Source organism: Carassius auratus, chromosome 28 (genome assembly GCF_003368295.1).
Source record: "Carassius auratus strain Wakin chromosome 28, ASM336829v1, whole genome shotgun sequence".
Classification (NCBI taxonomy): Eukaryota; Metazoa; Chordata; class Actinopteri; order Cypriniformes; family Cyprinidae; genus Carassius; species Carassius auratus.
Genome location: NC_039270.1, coordinates 20,265,638 through 20,281,678, shown reverse-complemented (window position 1 = coordinate 20,281,678; position 16,041 = coordinate 20,265,638). Strand labels below are relative to the sequence as shown.

General features: G+C 38.9%; 1 protein-coding gene across 2 annotated transcripts in view; it reads left to right on the top strand.

The window, feature by feature from the left end:
* LOC113047101 (protein kinase C alpha type-like) overlaps positions 1 to 16,041 on the top strand; it is a 195,435-nt gene that overhangs the window by 173,400 nt on the left and 5,994 nt on the right. For both annotated transcript variants that reach the window (XM_026208361.1, XM_026208362.1), the window contains 4 exons: positions 2,733 to 2,871; positions 11,217 to 11,297; positions 14,203 to 14,310; positions 14,713 to 14,853. In XM_026208361.1, the coding sequence (XP_026064146.1) occupies positions 2,733 to 2,871; positions 11,217 to 11,297; positions 14,203 to 14,310; positions 14,713 to 14,853 (469 nt within the window). The remainder of the gene's footprint in view (positions 1 to 2,732; positions 2,872 to 11,216; positions 11,298 to 14,202; positions 14,311 to 14,712; positions 14,854 to 16,041) is intronic.

Here is a 16,041-nt window from a genome sequence, read left to right as displayed (position 1 = left end):
CCACAGTGTGGATTTCAGAAAGTGTGCAATGACTTCACGTGCACACTTACCATAGCATGGATTTTCAAATACTGTTCTAAAGAGGGACTCTCGTTGCACTCTTACAGAGCAGCTCATAAATGGAATGGTGCATCTAAAAACAGTATGTTTTCAATCTGTGGAAATAATACTGGAGTGCCCTGGGGAAAAAACAGAGAACTCAGTCTCATATGAAAAGAGAACTCCGAGCTCAGAGTAGCGCGCTCTTAAGCGACCCTTCTTGGAAAAAGTGAGCGCTGCTAAACTACCATGAGAATCACCCAAATAGCCCCTCACGTTGAGGGAAGTGATGCTTGAAGTGTGTAAACAAATACAAACTGGCAGAATGGAGCCCAAGGAACCTAGGTCTAATCATCTCAAGAAAGGGAACGAGGCGGAGTGCGTAACCCTTATCGTACAGGATAGCAGGAAGTGCACAGAGTCTTGCGTGCACACTTACCACTTACACGGTTTTTAGAAAGTATGCAAAGTGTTTACGTGCACACTGGCCACCATGTGGTTTTCAGAAAGTACACAGAGCTTAGCATGTGTACCTAAAGGTCAAAGAGGCGCTGAACCGCACGGCAAGCTCAAATTTTACAAACCTCTGTCGAGGGGAGCAATACCTGAGGCAGCATATACAAGAAGACTTCTGTAACTGCCACCTCCACTTCCCGCTGGATGCGACAGCACAACTAATCGGCCAGGAGACCCCTCGGGGTGACAGGGGAATTAGGAAGGGGAGGATAAAAGCAGAGGTTAGATACCTTGGTATCACTCTGATATGGACGAGAACGCTGCGAGATCTAGATCACACCCCTTAGGTTCTGCTTACCTCCTTGTGACCCACAATTCCTCTTACCCCTGCCCGCATGTGGGGGAGGGACACAAGTCACGACACTAGCCTTCTGTGCCTGTCTTTTATCTTCAGATTGAGACATGCCAGGACCCCTATGTTGTTCGTACTCATACCTGGACCTTTGTGGAATGAAGGATCTGAGAGCAGCGGAGTGCGTCTTGGTCTCCCTGAACCTCTCGATCAGCGTCTCAATGGAAATACAGAAAAGTTCAGCAGGCGAAACCTGAGCATCGAGAAGAAAGCCTTTTTTTTCTTCCCGATGTCTGCCAGTTTCATCCACAGATGTCTCTTCGCTATCACCATGGCTGCCATAGTCCCGCCCATGGCAGAGGGAGGCGGCCTGCTTGGTAGCATGGAGAGAGATCCGTGGTGCGGCACAGCTCGGCTACCTGATCAGGAAAAAGGCCCTCGCCTCTATCCAGGTCTCTTAGCAGATCAGTCTGATATGCTTGAAGCACCACCATCGTGTGTAATAAAGCCACAGCCTGACCTGCTGCTGCATATGCCTTTCCATTTAAGTGAGATGTATTTCTTTATAAGAGAGGATGTCTCCCCAGCAGAAAGCAAGCTCTTTCTACAGGGGACATCCTCTCATAGCCGTTTTTGCACATTGCCTTGATGTCGACACAACTCTTATGCCAAAACCGATGGATGCGAGAAGAAAACAGCCTCTTTCATTTCTTTTCGATCTCTGTATGGAGGTCATGCAGAAATGGAAGGCTCACCTGAGCTGGAGGGCTATTGTCAGAAAGATACCGCTCATTGAGTTTTTTTTTTTTTTTTTTGGAATTTGGACATTTTGAATTTTAATAGGTTTGTCTTGACGCCATCTCAGGTGTTATTGGCTCTGTTCTCAGCTTAAGCTTCTTCACCATCCTCAAATATCTCCTGCTGTTCCTGAGTAAAATCCCAGCAGAGCACTAACCTAAGTATCAGAAAGTGTTAAAGATATAACATCATCATCCCGAGGCTCTCTCGTCCGCCGTCTTCCTGAATATGATGAAAATTGTAGTGAATAAAACACATTTGTCGGAAAAAATTAAAATAGTTGCTCAGGTTTTAGCAGGTCTGAAATGCCTGTGTGAATGTACTTTGTGCAATTTCTTTCTAAAATTGTCCAACCAATTGTTCTCTAGTAATAAGTAACAAGTAATAACGGACCATAATGCTTTAATGAACTGTAATTCAATAAAATAGTCTATGTTTAAGACTTTAGGAGTGTTTAAAAGCAAACATTTTCTCAAGTTTGATTTTATTTTGTTAAAGCTTTTACACAAATTCTTTGTAAAAGCAAAATAGAGCTTAAGCTGTTTAAACGGTCAGCTTCCAGCTGTTATTTGCTATAGCTAACATATCCATATTTTAGAGGAAAGCTAAACCTGTACATGAACGAGATGAAAATTATAGAACAGTGTCATTGAAAATACATATTGCTTGTTCAAAACAACATTACTCAGGGTTTAGCAGGTCCGCAACCCCCATGAAATGCAATAAAAATATTCCTGTCCAGAGAATGAGTCACTCTCTGAGGAGAAGGGGGCTGTAAGAAAGGCTGTTTATGTGCAGGCGCTGTCTGCATTCAGCTCCTCACTCGCCGTTCCCATCCCTGCAGCGCTGCAGCATTCAGCTTACATTAATCATGCTCTTTGATGATGAAGGCTGAGCGTGGCCGAGGTCGCCCTGACCTCGCTTATACTGCCCACTCACACACGGCCGTACGCACCCACAGCTAATTTAACTGTGAACTGTCTGGTCTGCCGAGTCAAACGAGTTAAGGCAGATACACAACCTCTGCCATGAACATCAGTTAAATGCTGTGAATTTCATACACCTGATTTGTGCATTTTGTCCTCAGAGATCTAAAGTTGGATAATGTGATGTTGGACTCTGAGGGCCACATCAAGATTGCAGACTTTGGCATGTGTAAGGAACACATGTATGAGGGCATGACGACACGCACCTTCTGTGGAACGCCGGATTACATCGCCCCGGAGGTGAGGGATGACCGAGACTGAACATTTATTCACCCATAATGCCACCCCAGACATGTATGACTTTATTTCTTCACAAAACGAGATTTATCTTGGCCATTTATCAATATAATGAAAGTAGTGTGGAGGGAGGTTGTCAAACTCCAGGTTAAGAGAGAGTGAGAGTAACCAATTTTAACTGAAATCGAATGACCCGGACTGCATGAAGGACACGACCTCAGGCCTTAAAGTCCTCACTCTTGCTGACCTCTCCACCAGACTCACACAACCTTATAAACAGACAACTCATATAGCATTAGACAACCCAGGCTCTTTATAAAAACATGCCTGTGGTGAAATCTCTGCAGAATTATATTGTATTGCTTCTTTTCACAGCACTTTCAAAATGAAATGTTCAGGGAGTTGCACTCAAAATGCATTTAGTTTTACCTGAAACAGATTAACTTGAACCTGACAATGTTTTAGTACATTAATAATGGTAGTTCAGAAATGAAATGACCAGTGAGTAGCGTGTAAAGGTTAACGTACCACCTACATTAAACCCTACTGATAGTGTCAATAAAAGAAAACAAGACATAAACATGCATTTGCTAAAGTAATCATGTAAGCTTTTTTATTTTTTTATCATGGCTTATGTTTCATTGGACTTGTACCCGAATGCAAATGCATTATGCACTAGGTATGCTGGTTATAGGTATCATTACATAGTATTACATAGTTTGTTGTGCCCTCCACTTATATTGGGACCCTTGGTAAATATGTGCAAAGGTTGCTGTGAAAATAAACCTGCATTGTTTATCCTTTTGATCTTTCATTTAAAAAATTCTCTAAATCCTAAAATTGAAGTAAAACAATTGAAAGTGAGAGAGGGGGATCTCATTGTGAAATAAATCTCTAGTTCATGTTGGCCACAATTATTGGCACCCTATAATTGCAATATCCTTTTCCCAAGATAACGAATCTGAGTTTTCTTCTATAATGCGTGTTTGGAGTGTTTGGAGAACACTTGATAAGAGATCAGAGACCATTTCTTGATTCGGCAACTCTCCAGATCCTTCAGATTCACAGATCCATGTTGGTCTTCTCTTCATTTCAACATGCTCATTTTCTATAGGGTTCAGGTCAGAAGACTGGGACGACCATGGCAGAAGCTTCGTTTTGTGCTCAGTGACACATTTTTGTGTTGATTTTGATGTTTGTTTTGGATAACTGTCCTGATGGAAGATCCATCCAACTATTATAAGATTTCTAACAGAGGCATTTTTTATCTGTTGAATCTATTTGAAAGAATGCATGACGCCATACATCTGAACAAGATGCCCAGGACCTCTGGCAGATAAACAGGCCCACAACATTAAAGATACAGTGATATTTTTAACCATGGGCATGTTGTATTTTTTATTCCCTGTTTGTAATAAACCCATCTGGTGGGTTTGCTGCCAAAAATCTCTTATTTTTTTGTTTCATCTGACCATTAAAGCCAGTGCCTTTTGAAGTTCTAGTCGTATCTGACAACTGAATATGCTGGAGGTTGTTTTTGGATGAGCAAGGAGAATTTTTCCTGAGACCCTCCAAAACAACATGTGGTGATATAAAGGCTGTTTGATATTTTTTTAGGCTTTCTGACCCAAGACTCAAGTAATCTCTGCAGTGTGATCCTTGGTGAGTCTCAGGCCACTCAAACTCTCCTCCTTGCAGTGCATTAGGATTATATAGACACACATCCTCTTCCAGGCAAATTTGTAACATCTTTAGTTGATTGGAACTTCAATTATAGGTTCACATTTTATTTTTATTTTTGGTAGACAGTAGTGGTAAACAGGCCACTTGTCACTTGTCAGGCCACTGGCCACTTGTCTTAAATCCAGGCCACTGGTACCAAAGAAGTCACATGTGTCCTGTCTAAATGACTACCGTCCCATAGCACTGACTCCAATCATAGTGAATTGCTTTGAGAGGTTAGTCATGCACAACATCAAAACCAGTCTAGCCAACTCACTTGATCTGCTCCAGTTTGCATACCGTCCAAACAACTCTACAGACGATGCAATTTCCTCCACCCTCCACCTGGCTTTAATCCACCTAGAAAATAAAGACTCCAATGTTAGAATGCTGTTCATTGAGTTCAGCTCAGCATTCAACACAATAATCCCACAACAGCTCATTAATAAAATTAAACCTGCTGTGCCTAAATACTTTCCTCTGTAATTGGATCCTTGACTTTCTAACTGGAAGACCTCAGTTAGTCCGTGTTGGCCACAACACATTGAGCACTACCACACTGAGCGCAGGTGCTCCACAAGGCTGTGTGCTCAGCCCGCTGCTCTTCACGCTGCTGACCCATAACTGCACTGCCAAGTTCAGCTCCAACCACATCATCAAGTTTGTGAATCACACAACTGTGGTAGGTCTCATCAGCAACAGCGAGGAAACGCTGAGAGGAAATGGCACAGCTGGCTGAATGGTGTGGCACTAAGAACCTGTCCCTCAATGTAAGACAAAGGCAGTTGTGATGGTGGTTGCGACTGGAGAAACTCCGTTGACCACAAGTTTTGTCAATGTTTGTCATTTTAGACCCATTCTGAAATTACCCTTTTAATTTATCTTTAATTTTAATAAGTATCTAACTACTTTACAATCTATAATAAATAATGAATAAAGAATGAATTTATTTATACATTTTTTCATATGTACAGGTCCTTCTAAAAAAAGTAGAATATTGTGATAACAGTTCATTATTTTCCCTAATGTAATGATAAAAATTAAACTTTCATATGTTTTAGATTCATTGCACACCAACTGAAATATTTCAGGTCTTTTATTGTTTTAATACTGATGATTTTGGCATACAGCTCATGAAAACCCAAAATTCCTATCTCAAGAAATTAGCATATTTTATCCGACCAATAAAAGAAAAGTGTTTTTAATACAAAAAAAGTCAACCTTCAAATAATTATGTTCAGTTACGCACTCAATACTTGGTCGGAAATCCTTTTGCAGAAATGACTGCTTCAATGCGGCGTGGCATGGAGGCAATCAGCCTGTGGCACTGCTGAGTTGTTATGGAGGCCCAGGATGCTTCGATAGCGGCCTTAAGCTCATCCAGAGTGTTGGGTCTTGCGTCTCTCAACTTTCTCTTCACAATATACCACAGATTCTCTATGGGGTTCAGGTCAGTAGAGTTGGCAGGCAAATTGAGCACAGTAATACCATGGTCAGTAAAACATTTACCAGTGGTTTTGGCACTGTGAGCAAGTGCCAAGTCGTGCTGAAAAAGGAGTATAAAATAAAAGGAGCTCATTCAAATACTGAGGTGCTAAACCATTCAGGGCTTTATAAGTAATAAGCAATATTTTTAAATCTATACGATGTTTGATAGGGAGCCAGTGCAGTGTGGACAGGACCGGGCTAATATGGTCATACTTCCTGGTTCTAGTAAGAACTCTTGCTGCTGCATTTTGGACTAGCTGTAGTTTGTTTACTAAGCGTGCAGAACACCCACCCAATAAAGCATTACAATAGTCTAACCTGGAAGTCATAAATGCATGGATTAACATTTCTGCATTTGACATTGAGAGCATAGGCTGTAATTTAGATATATTTTTGAGATGGAAAAATGCAGTTTTACAAAGACTAGAAATGTGGCTTTCTAAGGAAAGATTGCGATCAAGTAGCACACCTAGGTTCCTAACTGATGACGAAGAATTGACAGAGCAACCATCAAGTCTTAGACAGTGTTCTAGGTTATTACAAGCAGAGTTTTTAGGCCCTATAATTCACACCTCTGTTTTTTCTGAATTTAGCAGTAAGAAATTACTCGTCATTCAATTTTTTATATCGACTATGCATTCCATTAGTTTTTCAAATTGGTGTGTTTCACCGGGCTGTGAGGAAATATAGAGCTGAGTATCATCAGCATAACAGTGAAAGCTAACACCATGTTGAGAGTATGCGGCCCTAGTACTGAGCCTTGAGGTACTCCATACTGCACTTGTGTTCGATATGATACATCTTCATTCACTGCTACAAACTGATGGCGGTCATATAAGTATGATTTAAACCATGCTAATGCACTTCCACTGATGCCAACAAAGTGTTCAAGTCTATGCAAAAGAATGCTGTGGTCAATTGTGTCAAACGCAGCACTAAGATCCAATAAAACTAATAGAGAGATACACCCACAATCAGATGATAAGAGCAGATCATTTGTAACTCTAAGGAGAGCAGTCTCAGTACTATGATACGGTCTAAATCCTGACTGGAAATCCTCACATATACCATTTTTCTCTAAGAAGGAATATAATTGTGAGGATACCACCTTTTCTAGTATCTTGGACAGAAAAGGGAGATTCGAGATTCGAGTTCTTTGGGGTCAAGTTGTGGTTTTTTTATGAGAGGCTTAATAACAGCCAGTTTGAAGGTTTTGGGGACATATCCTAATGACAATGAGGAATTAATAATAGTCAGAAGAGGACCTATGACTTCTGGAAGCACCTCTTTTAGGAGCTTAGATGGTATAGGGTCTAACATACATGTTGTTGGTTTAGATGATTTAACAAGTTTGTACAATTCTTCCTCTCCTATAGTAGAGAATGAGTGGAACTGTTCCTCAGGGGGCCTATAGTGCACTGTCTGATTTGATACTGTAGCTGACGGCTGAATGGTTGCAATTTTATCTCTAATAGTATCGATTTTAGAAGTAAAGTAGTTCATAAAGTCATTACTGTTGTGGTGTTGGGAAATGTCAACACTTGTTGAGGCTTTATTTTTCGTTAATTTAGCCAATGTATTGAATAAATACCTGGGGTTATGTTTGTTTTCTTCTAAAATATATAAATGCTAGTACAAGTACAAACATAACAGGGGATTTATCATTAACATTGGTTTCTCTGAATAATGTTATATGAAGCACCATTACTTCAAACGAGTTATACTTGAAGCCTGCCCTCTGAGAAATCCTGAAAACGTTGTTATAAATTGAAGCAACTCCTCCCCCTTTGCCTTTTAGACGCGGCTCATGTTTATAACAGTAATCTTGGGGGGTGGAGTCATTTAAAATAATGTAATCATCAGGTTTTAGCCAAGTTTCTGTCAAACAGAGCTCATCTATATTATGATCAGTTATCATATTATTTAAAAATAGTGTTTTCGTAGAAATGGATCTGATATTCAATAAGCCAAGCTTTATCATTTGTTTATCCATATTGCAATTGTTTTTTATTTGTTGAACCTCAATTAAATTGTTAGCCTTAACTTGGTTTGGACGTTTATTTGTATTTTCTAATTCGGGGAACAGACACAGTCTCTATAGTGTGATATCTAGTTTTCATCCGAAAAAAGTACTTTGGACCACTGAGCAACAATCCAGTGCTGCTTCTCTGTAGCCCATTTCCTGCACACGCCTGTGCACGGTGGCTCTGGATGTTTCTACTCAGTCCACTGCTTCCGCAGGTCCCCCAAGGTCTTGAATCGATCCTTCTCCACAATCTTCCTCAGGGTCCGGTCACCTCTTCTCATTGTGCAGAGTTTTTTGCCACACTTTTTTCCTTCCCACACACTTCGCACTGAGGTGCCTTGATACAGCACTCTGGGAACAGCCTATTCGTTCAGAAATTTCTTTCTGTGTCTTACGCTCTCGCTTGAGGGTGTCAATGATGGCCTTCTGGACAGCAGTCAGATCGGCAGTCTTACCCATGATTGTGGTTTTGAGTAATGAACCAGGCTGGGAGTTTTTAAAAGCCTCAGGAATCTTTTGCAGGTGTTTAGAGTTAATTAGTTGATTCAGATGATTAGGTTAATAGCTCGTTTAGAGAACCTTTTCATGATATGCTATTTTTTTGAGATAGGAATTTGGGGTTTTCATGAGCTGTATGCCAAAATCATCAGTATTAAAACAATAAAAGACCTGAAATATTTAAGCTGGAGTGCAGTGAATCTAAAATATATGAAAGTTTAATTTTTATCATTACATTATGGAAAATAATTAACTTTTATCACAATATGCACATTTTTTTAAGAAGGACCTGTATTTTAAACATAAAAGTTTTGGCCTTTTTGTTAGATAAATGGCCACACCATTCACTAATAGCCGCATTTTAATGTGCTTTCTTTGCAAAGCCCACAGTGATATTGACCTGTAGATTAGTGCTGTGACATTTCCACTGAAGCATGTGGCAGCTTGATATCTTGTGTATGTGTGTGAGCGTGTGTGTGAGGGGGGATCAAGCTGCAGAGCAGTGTGGGTAGCAGGAACATCATGATCTCCTCTAGCGTTATGACACAAAAGGAGATGCACTGTGTGAGAAGCATATTGTAGGTGGGAAGAGAGAAAGTAAACATAAACATGATGTATTCCTGGAAGGAACCTCGTATCTCAAAAAGATAGCTTTTAAAACGAACGAGGTGGTTTGAGTGCTTGGATACAGAATGTTTGTGTGTGTGTGTGTGTCAAGGATTTGAGGAAACTTTGATGTCTTTATATTGCACATAGCCTGCAGATTTCTTATGACTGCTTTCAAGTGTCATCTTGAAGTGTTCAGCTCATGTGTCATGATGACAGCTCCCTCTAATTCCTTACTTATTGATCTCCTCAGGTCTGATCAGTGACGCGTATAATCATATAAACAGAAGAGTCATTTATTTAGAATTGAGTGTATTGTACGATCAGCGTGACTCCATCATCTCAGTTTCTCCATTAGAAACTCCAGCACGTCCGTGTCCTGACACAATCATTTATTCATCCATAAGCAGCCCTTCCACCTCTTCATCTGTCCTGACTTCATTCAAATCCTCCAGTCCCCAGCCAATCACACACCAGCCCCCGTCTGCCGTCTTTATATTACTGCAGATGGGATGTTATTTTTAGAAACACAATGAAGTTTGTATTTTTATTCATAGAGTTCTCTAGATGACTGGTCTGAGCAGGAGTTTAGTTCTTCAAACTTAAAACTTACTGTTACATCTTAGGGAAACAGTTCTCCTGTAATGCAGTACCATAGCGCAGTGATGATGTCATACGGTCAATGAATATCAAAAAGTGTTTATGGGGTACTTCCAAAAAGTCCAAAAACCATTGTGTTGGCTTCCATATTTATACTGCCATAGGTAATGAGGCGATCTTTAATGTTCATCCTGTCTTTAGACAAATGCTAATGAAGACACGATCTGATATATTGACCTTCCTGCTTCTAAAGGCAATTGTAACCCCATGAATGGATCAATAGTTTAAATTTGCTCTGGAAAACAGGTGCTGGAAGAAGACTTATTCAACAGCAATGCTCAGCTGCACGCTTTCTGACATTTAATTGACAGTGGAAAATCGAGGGATGACATGAAAATGATGTGAAAAAGTGGGAAAATTGGCATGAGACAGATTTCATCTTGCTTGAATGAGAAGTGCAGCTCAGTATTCTGGAAGAAGTGACATTTTGTCATAGCAGTGTTGCAGAACAATAATAAAACAACAACCATTTTTAGAATAAATTGACTTTTACATAAATTGGACGGGACAGATTACATCCTGGTCTTATGTGCACAAAACTGAGCAAACTAAACAGAAAAATGCCTTCCCACATAAATAAGGCTAAGGATAAGGCTCTTCTACTGTAGTCACTAAGAGGTATGTAGATCTCATTAAGCAAGATCCACTAGTTTCTCTAATTGGAGTGATATATTGAGTCACTTACCAGGTTTTTCGGTGAGCTGATGTACTTGACGCATGTACTACATAATATAATAAGAATATTAATATCTTGTCTTCCTATTATGCTGTAGAAACGATCCAGGTGATTTCACTTCCCATGTTCCCATGTCTATTTTATAAAATTATTTATTTATTTATTTTGTCAAGGAAAATCATGCTGTAGCTGGTTTGCAAACAATATGATATCATATTAGGTAAGTTGTGGTAATTATAAGTGAAGCATTAGACCATCCAGGCTTCATTGCTCTTAAGAAAGGAACGAGGCACCAATTTGTGCCCTATTTGTGGAAAGTGGCACAACTGTGCAGCACACATGAAGAGGAAGAAAGTTCAAAATGTGACATGAAACATATACTCTCTGTGCTTAACAAAGCTCTCATTAACTACCCCTGTGATTATACACACTCATTGGTGTATGTGTGCTGAATATGTGGGTGTAAATGGACTAGTGAGGGGAAAAAAGCAATTATTACAGCAAATGGTTAAAAATAGCAGAGAACCAACCTCCCTCTCGAGCAGTAATGAAATGTGCATTGTGCTCTTGACAAATAAATGGAGATTGAATAGAGTTTCCCAAAGAGCCCATGAGAGCTGAATGAATGACAGGACAGAAGATGATGCACATTTTAATTTCCTCTTCCCCCAGATAATCGCCTATCAGCCGTACGGGAAGTCGGTGGACTGGTGGGCATACGGTGTGCTCCTCTACGAGATGCTGGCTGGACAGGTAAGTGGACGTGCACAGAAAGTTCTTGTGAATCATTTAGTATTCTTTGTAGTGCTCGAGTAAATGAGTCTGCTGCTTTGAATAATTGTGACTGCAGCCCTGCTGTGATCACTGAAAGCCACAGAAAATGACTTTCAGTAAAACATGCTGTCTCCGAGCAACAGTGCACACTGCACAGAGAGGATTGAGATTTTGATTTGCACAAGGTGCTTCTGATGGAACAATCAGTTTTATGCATTTTTTTGTTGCAGTTATGATGTATTTTTTAATCTCCTGGGTTCAATAATAATAATAAAAAAAACACTAAAGGTTACAGCAGCTTGTCAATGACAGTGCAGTGCAAGTCTATGGGAAAAAAAAAACATTGCATAAATATAAAGATTTCAAAGTACACACTGTTTTGAAGGTATAACATCTTGACACGATACTCGTGTGATGAAAGCACTGATATCAATACATCTTTTATTTTTAGAATATTGCATTGATATTTTAGATTAGAAGTTCCCAAACCAGGGCCCGCAGGCCACAGCTGGACTGTGACAACCTTTAATTTGGCCTGCCATGCCATATCACAAAAAGAAAATGGAAACAAAATTGGGGGTGGGGGGCGGTCAGAAAACCCATTCCTTCCTTCATTTATATAATTATTATTCATTCATTTAATTAATATTGCTGTCAAACGATTAATCGTGATTAATCATGTCCCAAATAAAGGTTTTTGTTTACATAATATATGTGTATGTTTATGTATGAATACTCACAAACAGCATATTTTTATGTACTGTATGAACATATATATATATTTTTATATATACACATGCATGTGTGTTGGTATCTATATATACATAATAAATATACACAGTGAATGCACATATATTATGTAAACAAAAAAATATGTATTTTAGATGTGATTAATCGCGATTAATCGCTTGACAGCACTTTTTAATTGGTAATCAAAGTAGGCATTTACTGAGGCAAAAGCCATAGTTCGTAGTTAGACAATAGTGAGAATTGGTTCCCAAACTAAAGTGTGATCAATATATTTTGTATAACATCTTATATTTTATTATTATCTTATTTCACTTTTATAATGTCGCATTGGTACTCAGGAAAAACACAAAAAACAAATTTTGTACTCGCAGCACTGGTTTTATACACAAATACTCACAGACATTTAATTTGCATGCGTTGACATAATAAACTGGTTTATATGTGCATTTTGTAATATTCTCTGTTGAGTTCAGTGAGGTTCATTTCTATAGAGTGCAGCCCAGGCCTCAGTGTGAAACACACTTCCTGTGTCGTCGATACTTTCTGCCAGAACGGTTACCAAGGTTACGTCATTTACATCTCGGCTTTCTCCCGCTGACTCCCGGGTCCAATTACCCAACAGAAGAATCTTGTTATACACTTCATGTGTTTCCCTTTGGATGATTTTGTCTTGGACACCCCCATTCTGGAATGATTCCTGCTTATGTAATATATCATCCCACTGCTCTGAGGATACAGCGTAAAAAAAATGAGAAAGTGTAAAATGACTCTGGAAACATGACAGAAATGTGTACAGCTCCTTTTTAGAAACTCTGAAGTATTGAGTATACTGTGGGTGTCTGCTAATAATCCGCCTCTCTCAGGATGAGGGGGTGGAAGCTGTCAGTACTTCTGGAGAACTTAAGATGGATTGAGAATTAGGGTCCTAAAGCTGTGAAAAAGGGAGGGAAAGAGAAAGTTTATATAAACATGGGTCTGTTGAATCTGAACTTGTGTGAATGCACCACACTAAATTCAGGTTTGGGGGGTAATTTTAAAAGCACACAAGGTCCCCAGATAATACTAATCCTGTGCGAATAGGGCTAAAATAAGTATTTACTATTTCAACGGGCTATTAAGATATTAGATATTAGAACTACAAAGAACGTTTTGTTTGGACTACAGCTTGTTTTCCGGGTTATTTGTGATGTCACAAAACAACCCATTAGAATATCATTAAATTATGGAAATTCTAATGGTTGGGGGGAGGGGAGTGGCAACTCTCTAACTAACGTTAGGATTTCTTGCAATATCCGTGCGTGCAAATATTCTGCACGTTCCTCTTGTTCAGTATTCTCAGGGTTTGAATATGGCACAAATTGATATGGCAATATTGACGCCATCCTTAACAAGGAACTTGTTGGTTAAACAAGGGGCCGGGCAGTACTGAAACACCGCTTAAGCTGTTCACCAATCATAACGCACTGGGACAGCTAACCAATCACAACACATTTAGTTTTTCGGAAGGCGGGTCTTCATCAAACATGCAACTAATCGAAGCTGTTTGTGCCAGGCTGGTGAGAAAGGTTTTGTAATAATGTAAATTATGTGAAAAACAATACAACAAACATGAGAGCATGTTCTAGTACACCCCCAAAACAAAATCAAGACTTTGTAAAAGAGCATAATAGAACGCCTTTAATTAACTGCTGTTCTTTTTAACTTTTTATTTCTCAAAGGATCCTAAAAAAAGTATCACAGGTCCCAAAAAAATATTAAGCAGCAAAACTGCTTTCAGTATTGATGATAAACCTGCATATTAGAATGGTTGCTAATGGATCATGTAATGATGAGTTAAGAGTAATAATGCTGAAAATTCAGCTTTGATCATAGGAATAAATTATATTTTAAAGTATATTAAAATAGAAAACCATTATGTTAAATTGTAATTATAGCTGTATTACAATAATTGTAATAATACTTGACAATATTACTGTTTTATTCTGTTATATTTTTTTGGTCAAATAAATGCAACCTTGATGAGCAGAAGAGACGTATGCTCCCTTGTACTGATCCCACACTTTTAAATGGCATTGTACATAATTATATTCTATGTATATTTAATATAAACCTCCATCTGCTCTGTTTCTAACAGCCTCCATTTGATGGCGAGGATGAGGATGAGCTGTTTCAGTCCATAATGGAGCACAATGTGTCCTACCCCAAATCCCTGTCTAAAGAGGCAGTGTCCATCTGTAAAGGGGTGAGTCCCGAGATATCAGCAGGAGCTCCTTTATTCCTCTAAATATCTGTATGCCATACTTTAATATTGCCGTCAGTACAAGTCATGGAAATATTACCCGCTATAATAATTGAGTAAAAATTTATAATATTTAATTTGTCTTTCCTCCATTCTGTTTGTGTTCCTCGGCGAAACAGAAAAAAAATTATATGATTCATGGTGGGGATATTAATGTATTGTTAATGTATTTAGCACAGCCCCCCCCCCCCCCAAAAAAAAAAAAAACTACTGTATTTTAGTGGTTTCCATATAATAAAAAATAAATTATTTATGTATACATATTATGCTTGCGATATAGCCAGATGCTCCTTCATGATTAAATCTGAGGTTTAATCATCACTCTCTTCTCCTCCGCATGCACAGCTGATGACGAAGCATCCATCCAAGCGTCTAGGTTGCAGTCCAGAGGGTGAGAGAGATATAAAAGAGCAAGCTTTCTTCCGCAGAATCGACTGGGAACGGTTGGCAAACAGAGAGATCCAGCCTCCTTTCAAACCCAAAGTGGTGAGTGTGAATATGATGTGTTTGTTCGTCTGTGACCTTTCCCAGCGCTGTTGTTGTTGATGACAGCTCGCTCTTTCAGGTCACAGTGGACCACACTGTATGTTGTTTAGTTACTTACATAACCTCTGTTCTTTGATAATAGTTCGATGTGTCATACTCTCAGCCCCAAATGACCAATGCCTGCTCATCTAATGCATGTTATACATACACTAAGATAGCTGAAGCTATTGCGTTCACCAATGGCTAGCTGCTAGCTGCTCTTTAACAATCAGTGTTGTGTTTTTTTTCTAAAAGCATCATAGTTCCATGATTCTGTGTTTTCCAAAATCATAGTTCCAATGAACATTTGCAAACAGCTTTGCAATGTACAGTATTATAGTTGAAAATACTGCGATTAGTTAAATTGGCATTGACTTCGATAGATTTCATTTTCTTCTGCAAAATAAGCTATAAATAAACTAACATCCAGTACAATCTATATCTGTCTATCCAAATTTGTACACATTTAATTCTACACCTTTTAGTTTATCATGAGAATGTAAACACAGTTTTTGAAGAGTGTGAGGGAAACCACGATTGAAACATGTAAATCAAAACCAAATAGAACAAAATAGCTAATTAGTTCTCTAAAATCATGTTTTTATTATATGACATTAATTTGGACTCATTGATGGAACAATAGAAGTTACTACACAAACAGATATGACTAGTTAATTAATTTCTCCAGTGCTCCAGTTCTGCAGTTATGTCACTGTACATTAATTGCACCCCTGATAAGAAACTACATTTTTGGTTAAAAGCTTCGGAGCTGTTAAAAAGAATCATCAGGCCATCTCTCTGATAACTGAAATTAGTAAATTATTCTCTTTCTTTCACTGGTTCAGTGCTTGACAGGAAGGTATTGTGAACTTTGGTGAACTGTCTAATGAAATAAAGGGGAGTTGAGAGTCCATACTGTTACTATTCAATGGACTGCTTGAACACCTAATGAGAGGAAACTGAAGCAAGGTCAGTCTGTTTATAAAGTCCAAATGAACTCTGTTTACTCATGCATTTTGATGAACAGAATAACTTGATCTTATGATCAAGTAGGGTGAAAAATAGATGGATGGTTGGGACGGTTTGAGAAATTAAAAAATTTCTGGTCATAAGATCAAATCATTGTGTGTGCCAAGTCACTTCAGAGTA